At 41.3% G+C, this 22,908-nt stretch overlaps 2 protein-coding genes and 1 long non-coding RNA gene across 6 annotated transcripts in view; all 3 read left to right on the forward strand.

The window, feature by feature from the left end:
• The first annotated feature begins 2,736 nt into the window (after positions 1 to 2,736).
• Positions 2,737 to 5,238, forward strand: LOC122405279. Of its 2 annotated transcripts, XM_043409903.1 has the most exons (7): positions 2,737 to 2,938; positions 3,065 to 3,374; positions 3,442 to 3,928; positions 3,968 to 4,148; positions 4,445 to 4,665; positions 4,789 to 4,943; positions 5,014 to 5,238. In XM_043409903.1, the coding sequence occupies exons 1-7, from the start codon at positions 2,898 to 2,900 to the stop codon at positions 5,200 to 5,202; spliced, it is 1,584 nt and encodes a 527-aa protein (XP_043265838.1). In that variant the 5' UTR covers positions 2,737 to 2,897; the 3' UTR covers positions 5,203 to 5,238. The 2 variants fall into 2 exon arrangements, with proteins under 2 accessions (XP_043265838.1, XP_043265837.1); XM_043409902.1 differs by having other exon boundaries at positions 3,442 to 4,148.
• A 376-nt stretch (positions 5,239 to 5,614) lies between these two features.
• Positions 5,615 to 8,524, forward strand: LOC122405362. The gene is made up of 3 exons (XR_006259759.1): positions 5,615 to 5,822; positions 6,894 to 7,047; positions 8,386 to 8,524. It is a non-coding gene; the product is annotated as an uncharacterized LOC122405362 (long non-coding RNA).
• A 62-nt stretch (positions 8,525 to 8,586) lies between these two features.
• LOC122405363 (proteoglycan 4) overlaps positions 8,587 to 22,908 on the forward strand; it is a 67,617-nt gene continuing 53,295 nt past the window's right edge. For all 3 annotated transcript variants that reach the window (XM_043410045.1, XM_043410046.1, XM_043410048.1), the window contains exon 1: positions 8,587 to 8,843. The gene's annotated coding sequence lies outside the window, so the exon portion shown is untranslated. The remainder of the gene's footprint in view (positions 8,844 to 22,908) is intronic.

Genomic DNA, 22,908 nt, shown 5'->3' on the forward strand with positions numbered 1-22,908 from the left:
ACAATGTATATTTAAACCAATAGGCGAATATAAAGGGAAAGCTTAAGACGTCAAAGCTCAAGATAAGACCAAAACCTCCAATTTGAATTTTAATTACTTTATTCGTTGGCTATATGGAGCTTCTAGAGGTGGAATTCCCAAATGTTCGCCAAAGAAATGAAAAGAAAGACAAGGGAAGCTCTAAACCACATTGAATATTATGAATTATCGTTAAGACAAAAATTAGTGTTTAGTGTTGCACACGAAATATTTTTGTATCCCTATCCTGTCTCCAGCTTAAACGGTGTTTAGTTTAAACGTAGAGTCATAAAGGGTTGAAAGCGGAGCACGGAAAGATGAAAGGGTAGCTCTGGGAAGTGTTTTTAAAGCGTGATGGCGCGGTATGAAAGTAATTTCGCTCCCTCGAGATAAGAGCGACGACAGGCCTCGAATTTTTCAATTTTGCGCCTATAGTACCGTGTCAGTTACTTAACATTTTTATTCTGGAATTACTAAAAAATTGCGTAAAAACAATTCTTCAGAAATTGGATTAATTCGATAACGAGAATTATCTACACATAAAATAAAAATAAACTAAATTTTAAAACGCACGTGGTGATCAATGTAATTTGTTTGGACTCCATTTCATCCAAGGCACGGTTTAACAAATACTGAAGAGTATCATATCAAGCGACTTACCCTGTACATCTCGGCCAAGTCTGCTTAAAGAATATATATCCTTGCAATAAAATTACACTCATCTTGTAGAAAGACGGTGCGTTAATGCTAAAATAAAAGTGTCATTGAACAGAATGGAGATGTTGGTTCGGGGAACAAGGAAAGCTGGATTTTGGTAAATATGGTAAAAAAAAACAGAACGCAAAATGGCACAGCTTTCCTCGCCACCCAAGGGGTACTGTGCCGGGACGCGTTCCCGTTATTTTACATGGCGGGGATCCCCAGGAGGCCTACACCATGCCACACGGTTCGTCCCGTGTGGAGAACACAAAAATGGGGAAATGAGAACAGAAAAGGGTGGAAAGAGAAGTGTATAAATCCTTAAGCCATCAGTCTCGTGGATGTATGCAAATCTCGTAAGAAGTTCATCTTTCTGATACGAAGTCTTAACGTTTAATCAGTACCCACGGACGACGTCGGGGGTGGAACGCGCGGCATACGATCGTCGAATACCGATAATCAACCTCCATTTACGCGGCGAAAGTATTTAGGCGTGCACACGACGACCGTTCGTCGCGTTATTTTCGATTACGTGCCACGTGCAGCTGCACTTTCTACGATCCATCGCGGGAATCCGTAATGTAATACGCGGCAAAAGAATCGAAATCGGTCTCGAAAAACACCGTCGATCCCGATAGATCGATTATCGGTACCCGCTCGATCGCAGTGCACCCTGTCTATGAATGGCGGATCGAAAGTTACGGGGGAGAATGTAAAACGATGCATCTCGCGTTGGAGGAATGAAACAACTGCCCGTGAAACGGTTGGCTCCGTCGATACTGTCGTCTACGAAGAACGACGTCTCTACGACACCGAGATCGTCCGTGAGTGCTCAGAGAAACTTATCGCTAAACGCCAGCGGATACAGCTGGCGCGTGTGCCTTACTGTTAATCACTTAACCGACTACCTGTTCCGTATACCTCTTCGATGGAACCGAAATTCGAAATGGAAAAACGAAGATGCCACTAAAAACACGTTAGAGCCCGATGTGCGCGACACACCGATCACCGGAACTCAAGAGGTGGCCACGTTACGGAAACAGGATCTTTTATACCCTGGAAATTATTGATTTCCTACGGTTGGCCAGGCCGATGCACGTGCGCAGGTCCTTCCCCGTGGCGCACGAGCATACCACGTCGGGCCAGGCGAAATAAATAACTTCTGATGGAAAGGGCCTTCCCCTGCGCGATCGTTTCGAAAGGTCAGAAACTGAGAAAGTTTCACCGGAGAGTCAATTGCCTGTGTCTTTATCGCTGGACGACGTAACGATATTTTGGAAGGAATTTCGTTGGAGCCTACCACCGTAGAGAGTAAATAAATCATATGGTGTAGGCCTCCGTATGGGGGTGGTATGGGGAATTAACTTTTCGGAAGAGTTGAGCAAAATATTATCTGATACAATCAGGATTACGATCATTATACCTCGATGTAATTTTTTAGAAAGCTCAGTTTTGTAGAAAAGCTTAGTACTGTATTTACTTGGTACTGTAAGTAAATTATGGGGGAGCCTGCATTTACTGATTGGTATGGCAAGAACCTTCCAAGGAAGCTGAACAAAATGTCAACCGATCGGCATTCCACGATTGCAACTAGGATTCCAATCGCTAATCTCAATTCCAGATTATATTTTGTAATCGTTATACATCCTATGTTTACCAATCCAATCATTAAACGTAATCGTGTCTCGCTATGATTACAGTTATTATTTCTCGATTTGGCCGTTTCGAAAGGTCAGAAACTTATCCAATAAACTTAATGTACCGAAGAGGTATTTAAAACTATAATTAAATGAAGTAAGGAATTAGTAAAGCTGTTTTAGCATCTGCTAATAAAGAGATGTACCGCAAAAAATATATGGTAAATGGACTAATAGCACAAAGGTCTACTCGTATACCTCGTCTGTGGCATTGCTATGATAAAATAAAGGTGAACATCGAACGAAATGGTTGATATTCTCTTCGGTAGATGGCAGATCATAACGTTTCCTACAGTCGCGAATACAGCTTTGTTTACGTGATCTAGAATGCGACGTACATTTTGCGTACTTGACGATAGTGAAGGGCATACATAGCAATTAAGAATAGTATTCCTGTACAAATGGCAACGCTGCTGACGACATAGCGATCGATAATCACCAACGAAGGAAATTAAGACAATTGAACTCTTTAAGTGTAACACAATGCAAAAATCGCAGACTGCTAACCAGACGTGGTCATTTCAGTAAGTAATTTGTGTAATCTACGATAAATCCTTGACAGAAATATTATCCCTAAAGTACGAAATTGACACCTAACAAGAACATACTTTCTAATATGTTCTTATTTTCATTTTAAAACGCTTTTTCAGCACAAGTGACAGTGGTAATTCTAATAATTTATGGCCAGAGCTTTGTCAAATGAATCAGGTCAAATGTTCTGTACGCAAAAAAGAACCAACAGATACAGAAGAAAGAATAACAAACTTGGATGATTCTGAATATCCTGAATTAAGCAGTTCAATGATCGGTAATAAGAATTGTCTAACAATGAGAAAACAAGATTTGTCACAGCCTATTATTGAAATTTTTACACCAACACAATTAAACATGGAACCAAAGAGGCCAAAAAGGTTCAAGAGAACAGACAAAATCTGCATTAACCTTCAAGAAGCTTTGCAGGTAAATATTAACATACAGAATTATTTGAGAACTTATTGAATTGCTATAAAATAAAATTTCTGTACAGGACACCAGATGCACAAATAAAATTAATAACAGAGCATTACCAAAATTCAGAATTAATATTTATAAGGGGACTCCCGGTATAATATCGTCAAATATTGTCGACAGAAACAAAATTTCCAATTTGAAAAAAGTTAGGATATGTATTTCCAGAGATAAGAAACCCTCAAAATTGAAAAGAATTATTTTATTAAATCGTGATATCAGAGCACATATAAATACGCAAAAACGAGAGGCTTTCGAACGTGAGAAAATGCAGGCTATTTGCCAAGATGTCGATAATATTAATTTCAACGCTTTAAAAATTACTGCTGATCCTGAGATAGACCTAAATTATGTTAAACGTATGTGTACGATGACACTGTACGGTAAAGATTATGGATCTAGAAATGTGGAACATATTCCTGAAAGTTCTGTATATCACAGACCAGATGTTATCAAGAAGCTAAATAATCTTTGCATTCAAGGAAAATGTATGTCAGTTGAAAATAGTAATGATCAAACTACTTATGAAATATGCGACGATATAGTTGAAAATAGTAATGTTCAAACTACTTATGAAATATGCGACGATATAGTTGAAAATGTTATAAAACGTACATTTTCCCTTGACATAAAAGAAGATATTAAACAAGAAATTAAAGACGAACCTATGAGTAACACTAAATCAGACATTAGAAATTTTGTAATACATTCTCGAAATTTTAGAGAGTAAGTATTTCAGTTTGTATGCACACGAATAGCAGAATATTCTGTATCATGTGCATACAGTACTTAAATATCTCTACATACCGTCGTACAATATTATAACATTAATTTGTATGCTTGACTCCTTAATTTTTATTTATGCAATAAATATTATATTTTGTGTTATTAAAACGTTTATCGAAGTTGTATTTTGTAATCTTTCCTATTCCCTTTCTGCAATTATAACCTCGTAAAATTAAGATTCATATATCCGATAACGACGCTGCAGTATTTATTTTGCGAGTTGGCACATCTTGCAGATACTGCACGAACATGTTAACACCAAGCTTGACGAATAGCCTAGAGATACTTCTACGAGAAATTAAAAGACTTCAAAAAAGGCTGCACGAGAAAAATCCGAACAAATCCAGATATAAACGGCGTTACTATGCCGGTTTGAAGGAAGTCCGGAAGCACGTTGAATTAAAGAAAATTAAATTTGTGATTATCGCACCTGACCTTGAAAAAGTTGAACTCGAAGGTAAATGCAACTGTGTATTTTAAAATTAAATATTCGACTGCAGGACTTTCGCATGTTATACCGTACGTCCAAATTTGCATATAATATTTAAACAATTTATAACATTACATTACCTGATCGCAGGTGGATTGGACGATCAAGTTGACAAATTGCTCGAAGCATGCAAGATACAGAACGTGATTTACTGTTTCGCTCTGGGTAGACGGAAATTAGGATATTATTCTCACGGAAAAGGACTCGTAGGCTGTATCGGTGTCGCAAATTACAGCGGTGCCGAAGTAGGGTTCCTCACTTTTTAAATAACACGCATAAAATGAATATTTTGACCACTCACATCTATCTTTGCAGGAACTTTTCAAAAACGTTTTAAGAGAACTGATGCACGCCCGGAACACATTCAAACAACTGAGTGGCGCGACGAACGCCATCATCGATCTATCGAAATTAATTTCGGACGATTATCTGCTCTCGGAAAATATTACCACTCTTATAAACGTTTTATCGCCTAATTATATACATTGCAACGTGCATTCCTAAAGAAAATGTATTTAGAAGTGTAGTTTAAAAATGTATTTATTAATATTCATTTCGCGCCATTTGTCGGAGTGGTGAACGACCAATCACGGATCGATATGTAATCGAATCGACAATAGGCTTCCTGTAGGTGGGACTGCGAATACGATATTCAGTTGTGATACAAATTTTGTACGTTTTATACGTTTTGGTTAGGTTTAAATAAAACATGAAACGTTCTCCTCGTATTCTTTTGACTGTATTGCCCCGATTGGGACTGCAAAGGTAATAAATTGATAACGTTTAGTTGAGATAATGTCGAAATAACCGCCGATCATTGTTGAAGCACAATGGAACACAACCTCCGATAATCGTATCGACCTCACCAGCGAACCAGAACTCACCAGGTAAAGCAGATTGATCGGATACACGTGTTTAACCGTGGGCAGTGAACATGTGGGCCGCGTTCCAATTCTACTGAAGTGTGGAGAAGAGGATGTTCGATTTGCCGAGTCTGTGCGTCGACGCCGAACGAGAAATTTCAAGCTACTCGTTCGTTAACGATGTACACGCGCATGCTGCCATTTATCCTAATCAAATGTAAACACGAGACAGGTCCATGATGTTGCCAGTGAACGAAACTGGTGAGTGGTTAGTGTCATGGCTATGCACCAGGTGTACTCAGCCTCTTACTCGTCGATAAAACATTGAATCGAAAACATCGAATCGCGAGTAAGGCTGGGACATCCTGTCTATTCGAATTAATATAACATCTTTAATATACGAGTATTTTGTGAACTGATAAACTTTACAGATATCTGTAGTACAATTAAAAATTTAAGTAGGGTAAAAGTGGATTATAAATCAAATTCTCCGAGTCTATAGGATTTGTTTAAGATTTAGCTTCATTCGTGATATATTATCAACGATATTGCATATAATATTTATATTTTGTAGATAAAAAGTAGTATTACCTACAGGACGATGATGTCACTCGTAATTAACCTCAAATGATCACATGTGACTTACCATACACTAATGTAAGTTGTAAAGTAGCTCTGTTTGTACATGTTTATATGCAGACTGTACATCACTTTAGATTAGTTTCAAAGAATTTGTGATTCGAAACAATTCGCGATAAGATATAATATTTAAATATACTACTAGAATTCGATAATGATATTCGAATACACGAATAATTAATGTTTATCCGTTGTGTTGGAGTTCTTGTAAAATATTCGAGTAATAAATTATTCGAATAGTCTCAGCATTAGTCACGAGCGGCGCGCGATGCTTGGCTGCCCCCAAAATCAAAACCAACGCACCGATGTATCTCGGTCAGACGCAGATACTTGGCTTAATTAGCGCATCGGTGCGCGTGGAGCATACACTCGCGATCGTAGGAGGATTAGTATCGATTATCCATTAATTTTAATGAAAGATGTTAATCGATTCGAAGTGTAAACGCTTTATCGCCCCGGTTGCACCGATCTCAGAACTCGTTAGCATTCAGTTTCTTGCACTTCTTTTCCTTCTATCGGTTTGACACGTTCGACGTACTTAATCTTTTTAGCTAACAATAAACTGTTATAAGTAAAAAATGCGGAGTAGAATTTTTCACCTCGCAGGAAAGAATTTCGTTCCGCGTTTTCGACTTATTTTTTTTTCAGGTTAAATCGCCTTTTACTCACGCCGTGCCATTCTTTTGTTAGCAGGAGATCCTGTACCGTACGGACTCCAATTTAAACCAAACACGGAGACCTATATTACCGAAACTGCTTCAAGAATGCGATGCTCAGGGTTCCCCGTCGAATTCCACCGGGCAAGATACCGAAGGCTGATGCAAGATGGACACATTCGATTGATTTCGTAAGTGAAATATTGAAAACTTGTATAGTAACTTTAATCAGCCACTTTGGCGTTATAATACTCGTCCTCCGTAGCAGTAGAAGATTCATTCCTTAATATCTTCCTATTGTTTAGTTACTATAGTCTTTTTTGCAATATTTTTCATTGGAATCTCCACAATGGAAGTACGTTTCTCGTCGATATATCGAACATCGACGTAATTGGGACCAATAATTATGCCTATATTGTTTCGATTTATGTCCCATTGAATAAAATCTTAGGAGCAATCTTCCCAATAATACCGCGGTAATTATCGTTATTATTTTGACAATATCCGTTTAATCAGTGCTTCGGATGATAATTCTTACTTAAATCTGGGGATAATAAATCAATGATCGAGCAATGACTATGTGTACCGCTTCGAACATTATAACTTTGGAACTTTGTGTCTGCTACAGACTCGTACGGGAAACGCAATCATAATAATACACATGCTCGAGGAATTAAACAAATGTATTTTATTATCCGAGCGCTTGTGTTCGCAGAGTTTCATCCAGTAATGCTAGGATACGTATGGTTAATTAATTCACTTTATAACTCCTGAAGAGGGCCGGCATATAGCTGAAACGTAGAGTTAATAAATACTTTCCTGGAAATGAGTCCTCCATTACGCCAATAAAACTCGCAGATATTCAAAAATTCTCTTTATAATATCCAATTAGAGAAGCTACGTTCTGCTGCGATGAAAATCCTTTTTCCCTTGTTAACTGCAGCATGTGTCCCGCGGCATGTTAATATTAACCATACGCGCTTAGAATTATGGAGGAATATTATTTGTTTATACTCGACCAACCGAGCTCGTTAGTTATATAAACTATTTTTGAAATTATATCGCTTACGGGATATGTTTAATTTTAAATAAAGCATCTGAAAGATGTCGATTAAATGAAATCGATAAGTCCTTCGCCGATTTACAATCCGAGGTCCCGTTTCCGAGATTCGAGCAATACAATTCACCGCGCATGCGTTAATATCCCAATTAGCTGACTGCGTGGCGCCACATGCGCGATCTCAAGCACAAAAACTTCGAATGCTCGTATCTCGAAAACTAGACCTCGGATTGGAAAATGGTGAAGGATATTTCAATTTCTCTTCAATGTTTTGTACGCAATTCTGTATTTATTTTTTTTATATAAATGCAGAATATTTCGTACCAAACGCAAGTTATACACTGCAGAGTTTTTGGTAGTAACGATAACGCGATGTCACGAAAAGTTCGCTAATCCGAGGGTTAATAATGTTGAAAATTTTTAAAGACGGTGGTGGTGTTTTTACTGAAATTTTGTCCATCGGCTGTAGGCCGGGGAAGAGTCGAGCAGCCCATGCAGGGCCCCGGCGGAGAGAGATGCACGGAGAGGCCGCGGCTGGGAACGGAGCCGGGCAGCGAGAGGCTGCGGGGGAAGTGGATGCCAGGCCGCGTGTGTTGATGCAAGTGCGGTGACTGTACGGTGCTGACTGGCGGAGTCAGTCAGTCAGTCAGTCAGTCGGCTCGGCACCGGCCGCGACGCACGATCGCGTGGATTTTTCTTGGCTCCGTGGCACGTTACACGCCTCGACGTACGTCGGTTCCGTCGCACGTTCGCGCGCTACCCTCGTCTACCTGTTGTTCGTCGGCCCAGTTTTTCCAGCGTGCCCGATTTTTTTCCTCGCCACGAACGCCGACTTGCGCGACCCGCGTCTCTCGGTGTGCCTCGTCCGGATTACCGGGTTCCCCGAAATTTACTGCGCTGGATTCAACGTCGCCGACCGTTTGCCAGGTAAGAAATACCTTCGTTCCGGTTTCGACCAGAGATGGGGACCATTCTTTCCCAAATAAACTGCCCAATAACGAACTAAGGACACAACGTTCGTTCGTTGCCCGAATCAAAATTGGAGTCTGAACTATAGAAATCATATAGATATGTTTATTCGTGTCCTTGCAAATTACAATTTTTGGTATATTATATCAATTTCTATGCTGATTATCGGATGTTTAATATTTGAGTAAAGCTTTGCCCGTCTCTGGCCTTGAAACGCTCGTTTGGAGCAGGGACGTTCGATTTTGGATCGACCTTCCCTGCTCCGATTTTTGCACGTTCGATTCTGGTACTAATTCTCACGAAATTCTATTATTATTAGACATGGACATCATTATTTCTATTTGATATTTCCAACGAATTATTGAAAGGATACATGCGATTGTTGCCAAACAGTACCTGTCAATATTGTGGGAATATTCGTTCTAGGAGAACGGTTATTATACGAAACAAGCAGTATTATGATTGATAATTGCTTCTGATTATTATCCAGTTAGATTATTTCCATCGTGAAATGCCTGATAAAGTGATTTGTTTATTACTTAGTTTCAAGTTAGGACCGTCAGTTATCTTGATTTACCTCACCAATTAGATAAAATTCTCATGAAGATACGTATAATCATTTCATATTGCATTAGTGACGTAGGATTGCTACGAAAAGAAAAATGGTCCCTCGAATCGACTCTAATCACTACGATTCATACCAATTAACGATTCCAGAGCAGATGTTTTACACGATATTGGTAGTCTTTGCTAGAAGAATCGATCATTCTTCCGTGAAGTATGAATCAGACTATTCCTTCGTACATGCTTTATTATGATTCTACCGCAATTAGACAGTGGCAGGTGTAATCTAATTAGAATTTTATTCTTCTCTTCGTACGTCACAAAAATAATCGGAAGATGTAAATTTCGACCCAAAAAAACAGTTTGGGAGTCACTGGACCAAAGATTTCGAGATTTGCATATGCGAGATGGAGTCCATTTTTTTAACCAGACAGGAGCGCCCTCTAGTGCGAGGGATTCTCTGGCATTCCGCGCGAGAAACCGAGCGCCAGAGGTCACGTGACAGCGGGACGCGAGAACGAAAGGAGAAGAACCGTTCCTGCGAAAGAGAATCGACGCAGCGTTGCTCTCGAGCTCGTGGCCGACGGGTTGAATTATTTCGATGTCCCGTTAGGCGTCAACGATCGACGGAGATCGATGCTCGTAAAATTCGCGGAGGTCGACCGGGACAAATCCTCTCTGCAAATCCGTCGACAGCCGCCCGGTGACTTCACAAGCGAAACGGGAAAGTTTACTTTTTTCTCACCCCTCGTTGGACGGGATTCGCGATAATTCGCGAAACCGCAACCTGGTCGGACAAAAACCAACGATTTTCCACCGACGACGATCGCGTTGTCTCGTTCGAATCGGCTGGTTTGTTTATTTTGTTCGCGTAATCGCTTCAGGAATTCACTTGGACGGTCCCGGCCTTCGTTTCGGGTCCCTTCGATTTTCAGGCGTCGTTGGTTCAAGGGTACTGATAAATTCTCGATAACGCGTTCGATTTGTCAATCTTAGTGACTCAACGTACATAGAGGATATATTGGTACTTCGCAGAGTTTGTACAATGGTTTCCAAATACATATTTGGGAAGCGCTTCTCCTAGATATAACGAGGGTTCACGATGGAAGCAGTGAACTATGATTGCTTCGGATGATCGTTGTATTGCGTCACCGAGTAATTCTTGTTTGGAACGGAGATGACTATCATGTGGAAATAGGGTGTGTCACTTCTAGATCTTCGGTAATGCGTACGATCTTCTTAATGATTCAAAGTACGCGTGAGATAGTATATTAATGTGTACTTCCCACGTCTGGAGCAACGATTTCCAAATATTAGGAAAGTACTAGCTGCGGATGATGACTTCACAGTTCAAGTCTACTTCTTGTTGCTTTGTATGCAGATAACTGAAATATGGAAATGGGACACCGGTCTTTGGAGTTGCAACAATATTAATGATGCGTTCAGGAAAATGTTGAAAACAAAGTTGCCAAGGTCTCCGTATATATTACGCGCAGACGGCTCTAAAATCGTAGATAGTGTCTCGACCGTCCGTGTCCAGCAATTGAAGCAAGAAACGTGAGCATAAATAATCGTGCATCAGTATTTACAGCTGAAAGCGTAGCCATTGGCAAGGCCCTTGATACAGCTATTAGCTCCTCGATTAACACTCTTCTGACCTGCACAGACTCGCCATTGCTATTCATGCTCTCCACACGCGAACAGTAGTGAAAGAGAATCTTGTAATCTTAACAAGTACAAATTCAAACCAATCAAAAGAAAATTCATCGACAGGAAGAAAGTATTTCTGTGCATTCCGCGAGGACAGATCTAAAGCAACGTTTCAGAATCTTATCTGGAGCATGATACTCCGTGTTTTTACGTATACATAGCATTGGAATCGTCAGGCTCGAACGAGAGAAACCTATTAAGTTCGGTAAGACTACTTGGAACAGTCTTTCGAACGTCGTGTACCCTGTAGCAGGGATTCTCGAATAATGCGCAATGCAAGAATCCTCAGGAGCCGTAAAAGTTGGGGAGTTTGGGAATTTCAACAGTTTCCAGTTGAGCCCTACACAAACAGAGTGTAAAAGTTCACTACAAACATCCCACTGAAATTGCCAACAAACTGATTACAAAATTAGATGTAGCAGGTGGCTTTAACTCTCCAGAGGCATCACAGTCCGCCCCAACTTCTTCTTAACCCCACAGTGATAAATTCGCTATACCGGAGACCCGGAGAGAATGTCCCTGGATGAAGCTTAAATTTATCTGGTATTTTTTTTTGGAAAACTTCATTGCCATCACCTTCATCCCCGATCTTAGTCCCTCGATTTGAACTTAACCTAAACGGACTCAGATAGAATCTAAGAAACCAGAGCTAAGACGACGAAGAAACATTTTCTAAATTCAAATTTGACACAGTTGGGCTTCGAAGAGGAACAGGTTTCAAAGATTACCGGTAAAAGCGTGGGTGCGGTCGAAACGCAAAAGTCACCTAACGCCTCCGCGACGAAAGCGTTAATTGAAAATGCAACCGAGGGTCTAGCGTTCCAAAGGCAATTTTTTTATCGATCGATGACCCTATTCACAAACGACGAAATTCTCAAGGATTCGCGACGCCGATCGCGGCACTTTGTCCTAAAGTGGGCGTCCGCGTACACTCCTTTGTGTACGTTCAGATACGATCGGTTTCTCCGGTCGTTTCAACGGAATCGATGCAATTAACGGTACAAACGGAACACCGTACGGGACAGGATCCGTCGCGTTATCGGTCGTGAGGCCCGACGACGTTTCGTCCATTCGTTTTTCTGATCGCGCCGCTGGCATCTGTCTGGCCTAGAGATGCATAATCAGCGCGATAAACACCGAATACGGAGGCGTGTCGCTGGAACGCGCGGCGACAACCGTGATCATCGGTGACTCGATGGAATAGTTATTTTTATCCGAACGTCCGACGTCGTGTCGCCATCGTCGTAGATGATCGAGCTCGAATCGCTCGCGGGGCCCTAAAATCCACAGCTAAATAGTAGTTGAGACTTTTGTGCTCTCCGGGCTGCGCAGGGAACTCCCTTCATTCTTCGAACCACGACGTCCTGCTCTTAACAACCGTTTCTTATTATTCGAATTAGTAGCATTGTTAGAGAATGGAGTTGTGGGACGGACTCGTCAAACGATTCGGAGAAAAGCGACATAATGTCGTTGCAGTCGAAGGTTGTCGAGGATGAAGAGCAGTTGGTCCTTGGCTGGTAATTTTAGAATCAATCGTTCATATTTCTAAGTGCAACGAACGTTGTTACTGCCTGCCATCCTGGAATCTGCTAGTCGGACTCATCCACAATTTAATAATGAATCAATAATGACGACGCTGTTCTCTGTTTCATGCGTCGTGATTGCAAACGTGGGCATCAGCGACACTGATGACCCAGAAAATAATTTATCGCGACGCGAGTTCGGCTCTATTAGAGATATTATTACGTATTAACGAGCCGTTAAGCAATCGAGGATTGTTTAACGAACGATTAATGGCGTTGTATCTGAGGCCCGATTAGGTAAGCGGTTCAACGTGCAAATCCAGGATGAGACACGGTAATATTGCTATTTGTACCGTTGAAATCCGGGTAGGAGGAAAGTAGACCGAATTATAACGTAACTAGATAGCGTATTTCGGTAACTGTTTCTTTGCAAGACGTGGAATTACAACAAAGATAAATGCTGACAGTAATAGACGCTAAATACCGAGTAGTGGCTTGTGGCAACTCGACGGCCAGGGAGTTCGAGACTGGAAGGTTCTGTTCGTACAGTTTTCCCAGAGTTATTATATAATCATCTGATATGCATATTAGAGTATTTAGTGGAGGGATAACTACGTTAGTCTTTGCTTCTGTGGAAAAGTAAGACAGAACTTTGTGCGAATGTATACTTTGGAATAGAAAGTAGGAACAGTAATGCGTAATGATTCTAGGACACAACTGCTCGAACTAACTTATCGGTCGAGCAAATATAGTGATTAAGGCTGGAACAAGGCTTTGGACGTCCAACGGTATCGAAAGTATTAATTATTACGCAAAGCAGAATTTGTATAGAGTAACAAGAGACTATCATAGTTTTATGTTAGTTTTGGGCCCAACTAACCATATATCGGTTTTTCATGGCAAAACAACTCTCTGTTTAAGCAGACAGATATTTATTGCCCCCTCCTTCAAGAAGAATTTAGTACTCCTGTAATCCAGGGCAACTGGAACTATTTTCGACTTGTTATCGTGCCGAAACAGACTTATCTTAAGGGTGTTAAAATGCTAAAGTTGGAAGTATATACAAAATAAAAGCGATTTAAGCGGAAAGTCTGAAGAAACGAGGACTCGAGATACGCCATTTCGGTGTGACAAGTATCCTGCTCGATAGGAATAATTTTCTGGGAAATGTTCCCCGCGTGTCGGGCACCTAAACTTTCGTCCCGGTTGGCCGATTTCACCAGCGTGACGCTTTTGACACGAGGACGAGGGATTTGAACGATTGGCGGGTTTTAAACTAGTTTCGCTGGAATTTCGTGGACGGTGGTTATCGAATTTACGGTACAAAAATTTGAAAAGAAAAATAGAATTCGGCAGAGCGCGTATAGGGATTTATAAATAGAATTGTAATCCTTTGAGGCCTTTGAAACGCTTATAAAGTGATCAGTCGGCGCGGCCCGTGCAGCGAACGCCCACAGGCGTTCGAAAGATACGTCCAACGAATGTAACTATTGGATTTCCCCCTGCGTATTCGATATTCATAATCTTTTCAAGTCTCATTTAATCCTATTATCACCGCGTATCAATTATACTTGCAGCTAATATTTTATGTATATGGTTCTTATCCCGCCGTAAAATACAGTATTTTCGATCGCTGCAACCTCCATTTTGGCACACTCGTAGCAGATCGTTTGAACGGATAATATGTTAACGGTAGGCTCGATAGCAGTCGATGATGGCGTAGATTAAAGAAACGCGAAAACATTTGCTAATGAAAAATGCAGTAGTAGTTTAATCTAATCTCGATGATCGCACGCAAACCTCGTTCCACTGTGTTGACAAGTGGAAGGGATGGTTACTAAACCTCGAGTGAAGTTGAAGATGAAAGGAATATATAATTAATGGCCATTCATAGCAACGAGATTACGCACTGCGTGCGTGAGACTTCGTATTGGATAGGTTCCCTCGATAATTGCACGTTCTGTCCGGTTTTTCTGGCAAAAGTCGAGTTTCTACCGTCATTGGTTTCAATTTTACAAGACCGGTTAACAATTGCGTAAATCGTGGCACTTGCACCAATGGTCCCACTTTTCTTTCAACCATCGACGTTTTCGAAGAGAATAGATTTTCTAATTCTCGGACAACAAGGTGCATCGTCGCAGAATTTCAACGGTTATTTCTGATGTCACCGCTAAGTATGTGTTCCACGCGCACAAGGCAACTTAGTCACTTTCCTCTTATTCATCAAAACAGCGATTTCAACCAGTCTTTATCGTAGTGCACGTAACGTGCAGGCAACGTTTCACCAGAAGGCGTTTAACGCGGGCGAACACGCGAGCCGCGATTTAAAGGAGAAAAAGCTGACACGTGAAAGTACGCTTGCGAAATCGAGGGAGAGGATATAATCTAATTCTAACGGTAACGGAATACCGTTTCGTTCGTTCAGTGGCGGGCTGCCAAAACAAACCGAACGCGCGTTAATTGCTTCTAATTATTTGACGTTTTCATTAACATCGATCTGGCCACGCGACGCGGAATGCATGTCGTGACGTCGGCCATCAAACCCTATCCGTTCGTTTAGTTATGACGAATAATATCGGGTCTACGCTTGTTAAACATCCGACGGTCTTCTATTTTTACACCGGATCATCGATAAACCGCGCACGATCGTTCATTATCTTCTAAAATTAAGTTATAAACCTTATTCGACACGCAACAGCGAATATGAGAACGTCCTTTCTTCAAACATTCTTGATCTCCGAGAGATACTCGTAGGAGTTTGCATATCTCGGTGTAATATGAGTCTGAAGAGGTCTCGTTAAATATGCAGTCGTATCTTACATCTCGACGCTAAGAAGAAAGCCCCTGAGCAACTTTATGGTTCTAGAAGCTTATCATTTCTAATTAAAGTGGTCTGCGATATCTCACACGCTGGAATAGGATTCTGTATATAAAAATGAATCAAAAACGTGGAATAGACTTTTCGTGTAGGTAGATTCGTTTTTGAGAAAATCGCCCTCGAAGATTCTTGGGGCACGCGTACGAGCGCTGCGCTCATCGTCTTTGGGATCGAATTTCTCAAAGACAACGTCTCGTATCAAAAAATCAGACTTCACATTTTCTCTTTAGTTTTTCACAGAAAATAGCTCTGTGCTATGTAACTGAGGGACTTTTGTAAACTAATTTTTTTATTTCGTTAATAACTTGAGAAACAAGGCGTGTAGGATATTTTTTAGTTACTGTAGTACGTAGAATCAGTTCTATAAGTACTCTCATGTATTTTTTTAAATAATCCTGGCAAACGTGTCTACCCTTTGAAGCTGCGAGAGATTGATTAGAAACGATATTGAAATAATTTTCACGTGGCTCGTGGACCATGGTTTACCGTTTTTATCCCGGACGAAAGGACCGTGAAAAGAGCCTAACGTCGAAGCCAATTGCCGGGGCTCAATTGGAACGTAACAGGCACACACGGTTTAATCTCTGTTTTACACGCCTACCAACGTACGCACGTTGGTTCTCTCGCGGCAGTCACGAGGCCGTGAAAAAACCGGTCCCTCGGTTTATTCTTTCGCGATGCGATCCGTGGAGTCGGTTTCGTTCCAGTTTCCGGCTCGATATCCTCTGTTACGCTACCAATTAGGCCCTCCCCCTCCCCCCTTCACCGTTAGTAATGAGGATTTCGATTCAGCGCGCAAGCGCGCAGGATCGATCGCGTGTGAAATTCTTTCTCGTAGAGCGAATCGTTCACGCTGTTCTTATTTTTCGGCCCTGTCCATTAGCCCCGTGGCGTTTTTCCAGCGTCGTTAAACGAACGTTAACGAGGAACGGGAGAGATAATCGCGATCGCGTCGACGTGGTTACGCACGAAACAATTAGGGGATTTCGAGGAGTCCGTGTCCTTTTTTACCGTACCTCGAGAAGGATCATTTCCGGCGATCGTCCAAAAGAAACAGTTTTCTTTGTTCGATTTGTTTTCGTGTCACGCAAAGTAAAAGTGAAATCGAGTAACGAGAATACTGATACAATGGTGTATGACCTCCATGACCTCGGTGTCACGCTGGGGTCACAGAGGGTTAAAAATGAGGGACGCGTCGTTCTAGAGTAACCCACATGTATGGTCGTGAGAGAAAAGAAAGGACACGTGTTCTTTGGCGCCATGTTACGAGGTCGTTGACCGGCGCCCCCGAAAGTAAACAAAGTTAAATCAACTCCTGTTACGCGATTCATCCATTATTTGTGAAATGAAAATTTTTACGAATAATAGTCTCTTCTTGAGAATTGATATTAAATCACTTTCCATATTTAAATACTTTAATTTTAGATTCTGTAATTATCTACCCCTATTTAATTATTAAATTCTAAATGTGTGTTTGTGATTTCTCTATAACTCCTATTATTTCAATCTGATTCTTCTGGAAAGTATAAGTTACTTAATCTTCAGAAAAATTAGCCATTCTTATTACTATATTAAATGCAAAACCAAAGAAATCAAAGATAGGGTATCGCGAGTGGTTTCAAAGGAACGAGCTCGTGCGTTTATATGCAGATTGCCCTGCGTGTAAACATTTTTCGTGGAAGGAATTTCATGAGCAAGTATTTTTGCTTTTATTTCTCGATCACGAGCCGGGGTATATTGTGTCGCAGAACGCGAACGCGAACAAGCCGACGAAAGCAGGATGCGGAATCTCCTGTTACGCGGCTTCAAAGAAAATCTTGAATTTCTGTGCACGAAATCCGATACCACGACCGACGTCGAGCCTCACCTTTGTATCACGGTGATTCTCGATGCTGTGATTAATAAGATTCACCTTGAACGACAACGTCTGAAACGTCAACACGCGAAACTCGCGATGTAACGACACTGTTTCGAACGCGAATACGTGCTTTCTACGCGCTGATTCTATCAAAATTAAATAGTTTCTTATTGTTTTAATTCATTTCATTCTTTTTTGATATCATTATTACGTGTGTATAACAACATTCGATTCAGTATACGAATATTACACAAATTTATTTGCTTCGATATATGTAGTATCTAGATTAATACCTACTCGAGGTTACTCGTTCAGTGAAATTTGCTTCTCACAGGTTTAAGCACTGACCCATCTAACAGTATTATATACAAGACTTGGAATTTTATAGCCACAATATAAAATTCATTCGTATAAAATTTTAACCACCAAAATCGTAAAACATGATTCCATAAAAGGACTTATAAGCTCTTCTTGAAAGATGGTGCACCGGTTCTAAAAGTCACCATTAACATTTTCCATTAACTTCTTGTTTCGCGAGGCGGTATTTTTCGCATTGACATAAAACAGATTATAATGATAACCAGATTACCGCGAGTGTAGCAGTTTACGTCAGAAAAGTGAATTTTAATGCTCGGTTGCTCCTCTTTGTATCTCTGTGCGGGTTTAAATCACTGTACTCGATAATCTGACACTTTTTACATTCAAATACTCTTTATTAGCATTTCCATAAAACACTAGCTTCGAACTACACATGGCGCGTGGAACGATACATATTAATGACCGATTTTCACCTGATGGCACCGTCATCGGTGGTCGGGGACAATATTTGCGCAGCCAGTGAACTCGACTGCAACGTTGTCAACGTTATTGACAGCGCCGTTGACGAGCAACGTTCTAGAATCACCGACGCGCGATGTTATTGAACAATCAACGAGCAATATTTGCGTAGCTGTGAATTGGGCGTAAACGATAACTAAACAAACTTGGATCGACGGATAGCTAGCATGTCGACGATGATCTCGACATGACATTAACATCGCGAACGACAACAACGGGGATACGTCCAAGGATGGGCAAACGTATTTCAAAATGTACATCGACGGCGAATCACTTGCTATAGCAGAATTATACGAACCTCCGTTATCCGAATGTCGATCCAATTATTTTATTATCCAAACAGAATATGATAGAGTATCTCTTACCGTAATATAATACTTTTCCATGATAATTAATTCAAAATTCGAAATCGAGAAGCGTTAACGCGAGATAGTAATTATTGAAAATTTTGCATGATCGTGCTACACGGACCACCCTGTATCTTATAATTACCGCCTGATGTTTGCACAGCCGTGAACGTGGCATAATAGCACCGTCAACGGAACGACTTCGGTGGACAATGCTCGCGAGCCGAGAACACAGCTAATAGTCGCTCTTAACCCTTTCATTCTCATAAAGAATAAGCATTTACAGCAACAATACCTATTCATGAAAAATGATTTGGTTTATTTGCTCGTGAATAGGTATCAACCCAAACAAAGCGACGTTGCGTTGGTTTTTAATGTTTATCTGTTATTTAATACGAATAAATACACGGACACTTTCTCCTCTGATTTTTTGAATATGTTGAAAACGCGAGGGTTAACGAATAATCGCGTAACGCGAATGCAGCATCGGTCGTTCGATGTTTTTGTTCGCGTGGAACAGTCATGCTAGAAGAGAGGTCTATTGTTCCGAGTCCGTGCAGTTTCCCTGTATCATGGTTAATAAAAATCGGAGGGACACGTTCTTGGAGTCGAACGATAACGCGAAGTCACGATCCTCGGCCATAGGCGGCTGCCCCGTAAAAGGAAACGCTCGTAACGCGGTCGTGGACTAAAGCATATTATTTACGTACTTATACACTGTTCGGAGAGCAACGATCCAGCAAACGTTCTATCCATAGTTAATGCAACGGTCGGGGGACGGTAACTTTCCCCAGCGTTCGATTATCAAAGGTTAGAAGTCTTCTCCGATATCGTCATGGGAAGACCAGACATGATTAAACGGGTCTTCTGATTTAATTTACCATCTCGATTTTTGAATAGTCCTCAGTGAAGCTGGTATACCAAGGAATAGAAATTGTTGAATAAATTTTCTGGTTCGATATTTAGAATTTATTGGAATAAAGTTAGGACTGTATTCGAAACGGAATATTTATAATTGTAAAGGCAACTACTTTCGAAGAATTTTTCTGATACGCTTAAATATCGTTGAAGATTAGAACATATGCTAAAGAGTGTCATTAATTTTGCTCGACTCGATCGTCTGCAATGCTTTTCCACCGTGGCTTCCGTCTGTTGTCTTATAAGGGAGCTTGTCAGGTTGCAGTTCCGCGTTTGCTTCGCGGAAAACGTACTGCGCGCCATTTCGAATTCCTCCGTGAGCGCATGCGCCCCGCGAGTCACCTTGCATTGCGACTTCTGAGCGCGTGGCTCGAGTGACGAACTGTAAATTCAACACTTAAAACGTAGCCTGTAATATTTTAATTATTTTCTAAAATAAGGAAATGGTAGAATTTCCGAAGAAACCATTTTTTTCTTGCTGAAAAATCTCAAGTATGTAAGGTCGAGATTATCTGAAATTTGTATCCTATTGGCGCGTTTCTATCCGGCGAGACGTCCGCGAAAGTTGCTGGAAAGTAATAAATTGAATGGCGACGAAGTTCGGTGAATCCGTTGTTAATGGAGGGAACACCACTCGCGATGAAAGCCATCACAATGACGTCTTTATCTAGACGCGTACGTATTTACGTTATGTTCTCGAAGGATATCTTTCCGATTTATCTGGTTACCAACAGGAAGAGGAATTTCTAAACCGACTGCACGAGATCCCGCGACCGCTGCTTTTCCGCGCGCGCGCGTGTTTCTTTATACTACGATGCATAATCGCCGGAAGTGACCTATATCTGTAACCGCGGAAAGGGACGACAGGAATCTTATGTCGGTACCAGCTTATACAGGGCGAGGCTCTTAAGAGAATTTCCACGAAATCTTGGTTTCATCTGGAAATGCCATTAAATTATCATAAACGCTTCGATTTTATCAGTTATTTCTCGATCGAATCAGTTATTGACTTTAATTATTATTCAGAGAGATTATTATTAGTATTCAGAGCGTGTTCACATTCCCTAGAAAGCTCATCGGGATTAAATAAATAAATTTCGAAAACACAAATCACCATCTTCGAGGTTGAAACAGTGACTTAGTAGTATTTCATCAATTTCACTTGTCAGTTTGTCGTCCTGTCATCCTTTGTGAAAGTGTCAACTGTTTTGATACGCTTTTATATACTGCGGATAATACGAATAGAAATTGTAGCAAATGCTAGTGCTGGGACGGTCTTCATACGATTTGAGACCAGAAATGCCTCAAATTAAGGGTTAAAAATATCATGTAGTTCAATTTTAGATCGCGACGCGTCTTCGTGACCAACACGATTGTTCTACAGTTCAGCGAATCGTTACACAGAACAATTCCCTTTCTATCTAAAATTAAGGATTCCATTATTCGAAAGCTTCCTTAAGCAAACATCCATGTTTTCCTACCAGTTCGAAGAAGGTTCCATCGCGATCGAACGTTCGAACGTTCGAAATAATTCAACCGTCCGTATCTCGATAGGACAGGAACGCTCGATGCGATACTCTTCGTTCGACGCGTAACGAGTGACTCGTTCCTTCATTTTATCGGTAGATAGAGAACGCATTTGGAGAAAGTATCGACGTCCAGCAGCCATCGAACGTCGATTTCAACCGATGCTGGATCGTGTTACGAGGACGTTACCTACTCTTAAAACCGCGAGGTTACACGTCAGCCTAGTCGTTTCGCGACGTTACCTACTTAACCATATAATGGCGGGAGCGGTAATGCCAGTTTACGATCGCGCATTAGTATATCACGGACTCAATCGTTCCTTGGTAGCGTTTCGAATGTCTGATAAAAGCTTTTCAGTGTCTTATTCTCGCCGCTTATCGTTGATCCGCGTATTGACGGAGTCGTTCATCATAATTACATGCTGGCGCCATTAACAGTGAGAGAAACCAAACTCGTTAAAATGACGGATCCAGAGAAGTCCGAGAAAGTGGATTAATTTTCTGAAAATAAAAACATGGTTATACAGAGTAGTATGTTCGACTGTGCGACGTTCTCGCGACCACATGGTGCCCTAGCTTCTGTTTTTTTGGGAGAATGACCCAATTTTTAAGATCTTCTCATCTGCCTGTTTTCTATCGAGGTATCAACTTTTGGATAATTTGAAACAATACCGTTTGATTAGGAATATTTTTCAAATAGTATTTATTGTTTAGGAGTTCATCGACCTTAACATACGCATTTCTTCGGTATTCGAACGCGTTGGCAACGTCCGTGGACCACAGCCCAACGAACGTTGCTCGCCACGTGCGGACGGCCTCTTTTTTGCACTTAAATTGAACGCGAAACGGTCGTGTATCGTCGAAGGAATCGAGGCCGTTGGGTTGGTGCTCTCCTCGGCGATAAATACATCGCGTCCGAGAAGATTTACGCCCGCAGATAAGAACAATCGGTCGAAGAAATTCGCGCCACGAGAGCGGAAGATCCCGTGTCACTCGGCAGGAACGTTCCAACGATCTCTCGTTCGCTTTTTCCTGGCCGACGTGAATGAATCGCCGGCTCTCTAATTCTTGCGCGCGGCCAGCCTGACGGAATATTATTTAATCCGCGAGATCTGGCAATTAAGAAGTGAAAAGCTCGCGAACGGGAAGAGAGGCGGCGATTCAGAATCAGAGTCTCCGCCGGAAGTACCGTTTTCCGTCTCAACGCGAGTTTCCTGCGATCCAACGACGCGCAAGTTCGTTCTAAAAATTTAATTGTTCGATCGTACCACCGATAAGAATAAATTGAAAGCGGGATTGGGACAGATAATTGCGAGAGTAAATGCGTAAGGTTTTGTATCCGTGACCAACGAATGAAAATTTTAGATTCGTTCGTAAATGAAGATCCATCGTATGTTATAAATAAAATTTGCTCGATCGTTCCTTCGTTTACGTTGTATAAAATTAGAATTGTCTGGTAGCATTGACCGTTCTTGCAAAGTTTACCACGCGACTGGTGGCGTCGCGCGGTGTACAGAGAATTAAAATGGCGACTGTTTTTATTCCAAGACCAGTTACGCGAGCAGTTTGCTACCGCTTAATTATTTTGATTAGATCCGCGGACGGCTCGGGGTGGCGAGACGAAACGAGATTCAGAAAGTAATTTTCTCTGCTGGTCACCCGTTAACCCGCGGATGGGAACAGTGAAAAAAGGTCGGCGAGCGGTTTTCAGCCCTCTGTTTCCCCGGCGCGGGCCGCGAAAAATAAAAATCCCGCCGACGATAAAACTCGATCAAAAGGCGCGTAAAACTTGGTCGGCGGCCGCGGCTTTCCCATGGATAAATTTCGCATTCCGCAACGGACGGGGATATTTTTATTTTGTC

Source organism: Colletes gigas, unplaced genomic scaffold (genome assembly GCF_013123115.1).
Source record: "Colletes gigas isolate AHSC1104 unplaced genomic scaffold, ASM1312311v1 Colletes_gigas_Sc00004, whole genome shotgun sequence".
NCBI classification, from domain to species: domain Eukaryota; kingdom Metazoa; phylum Arthropoda; class Insecta; order Hymenoptera; family Colletidae; genus Colletes; species Colletes gigas.

Bases quoted from the DNA above. Each gene is read 5' to 3' on its own strand.
- LOC122405279 (XM_043409902.1), top strand. From the start codon at position 2,898: ATGCAAAAATCGCAGACTGCTAACCAGACGTGGTCATTTCA. The intron at 3,375-3,441 runs GTAAATATTAAC...ATTTCTGTACAG, and splicing joins ACCTTCAAGAAGCTTTGCAG to GACACCAGATGCACAAATAA. The intron at 4,666-4,788 runs GTAAATGCAACT...ACCTGATCGCAG, and splicing joins TGAAAAAGTTGAACTCGAAG to GTGGATTGGACGATCAAGTT.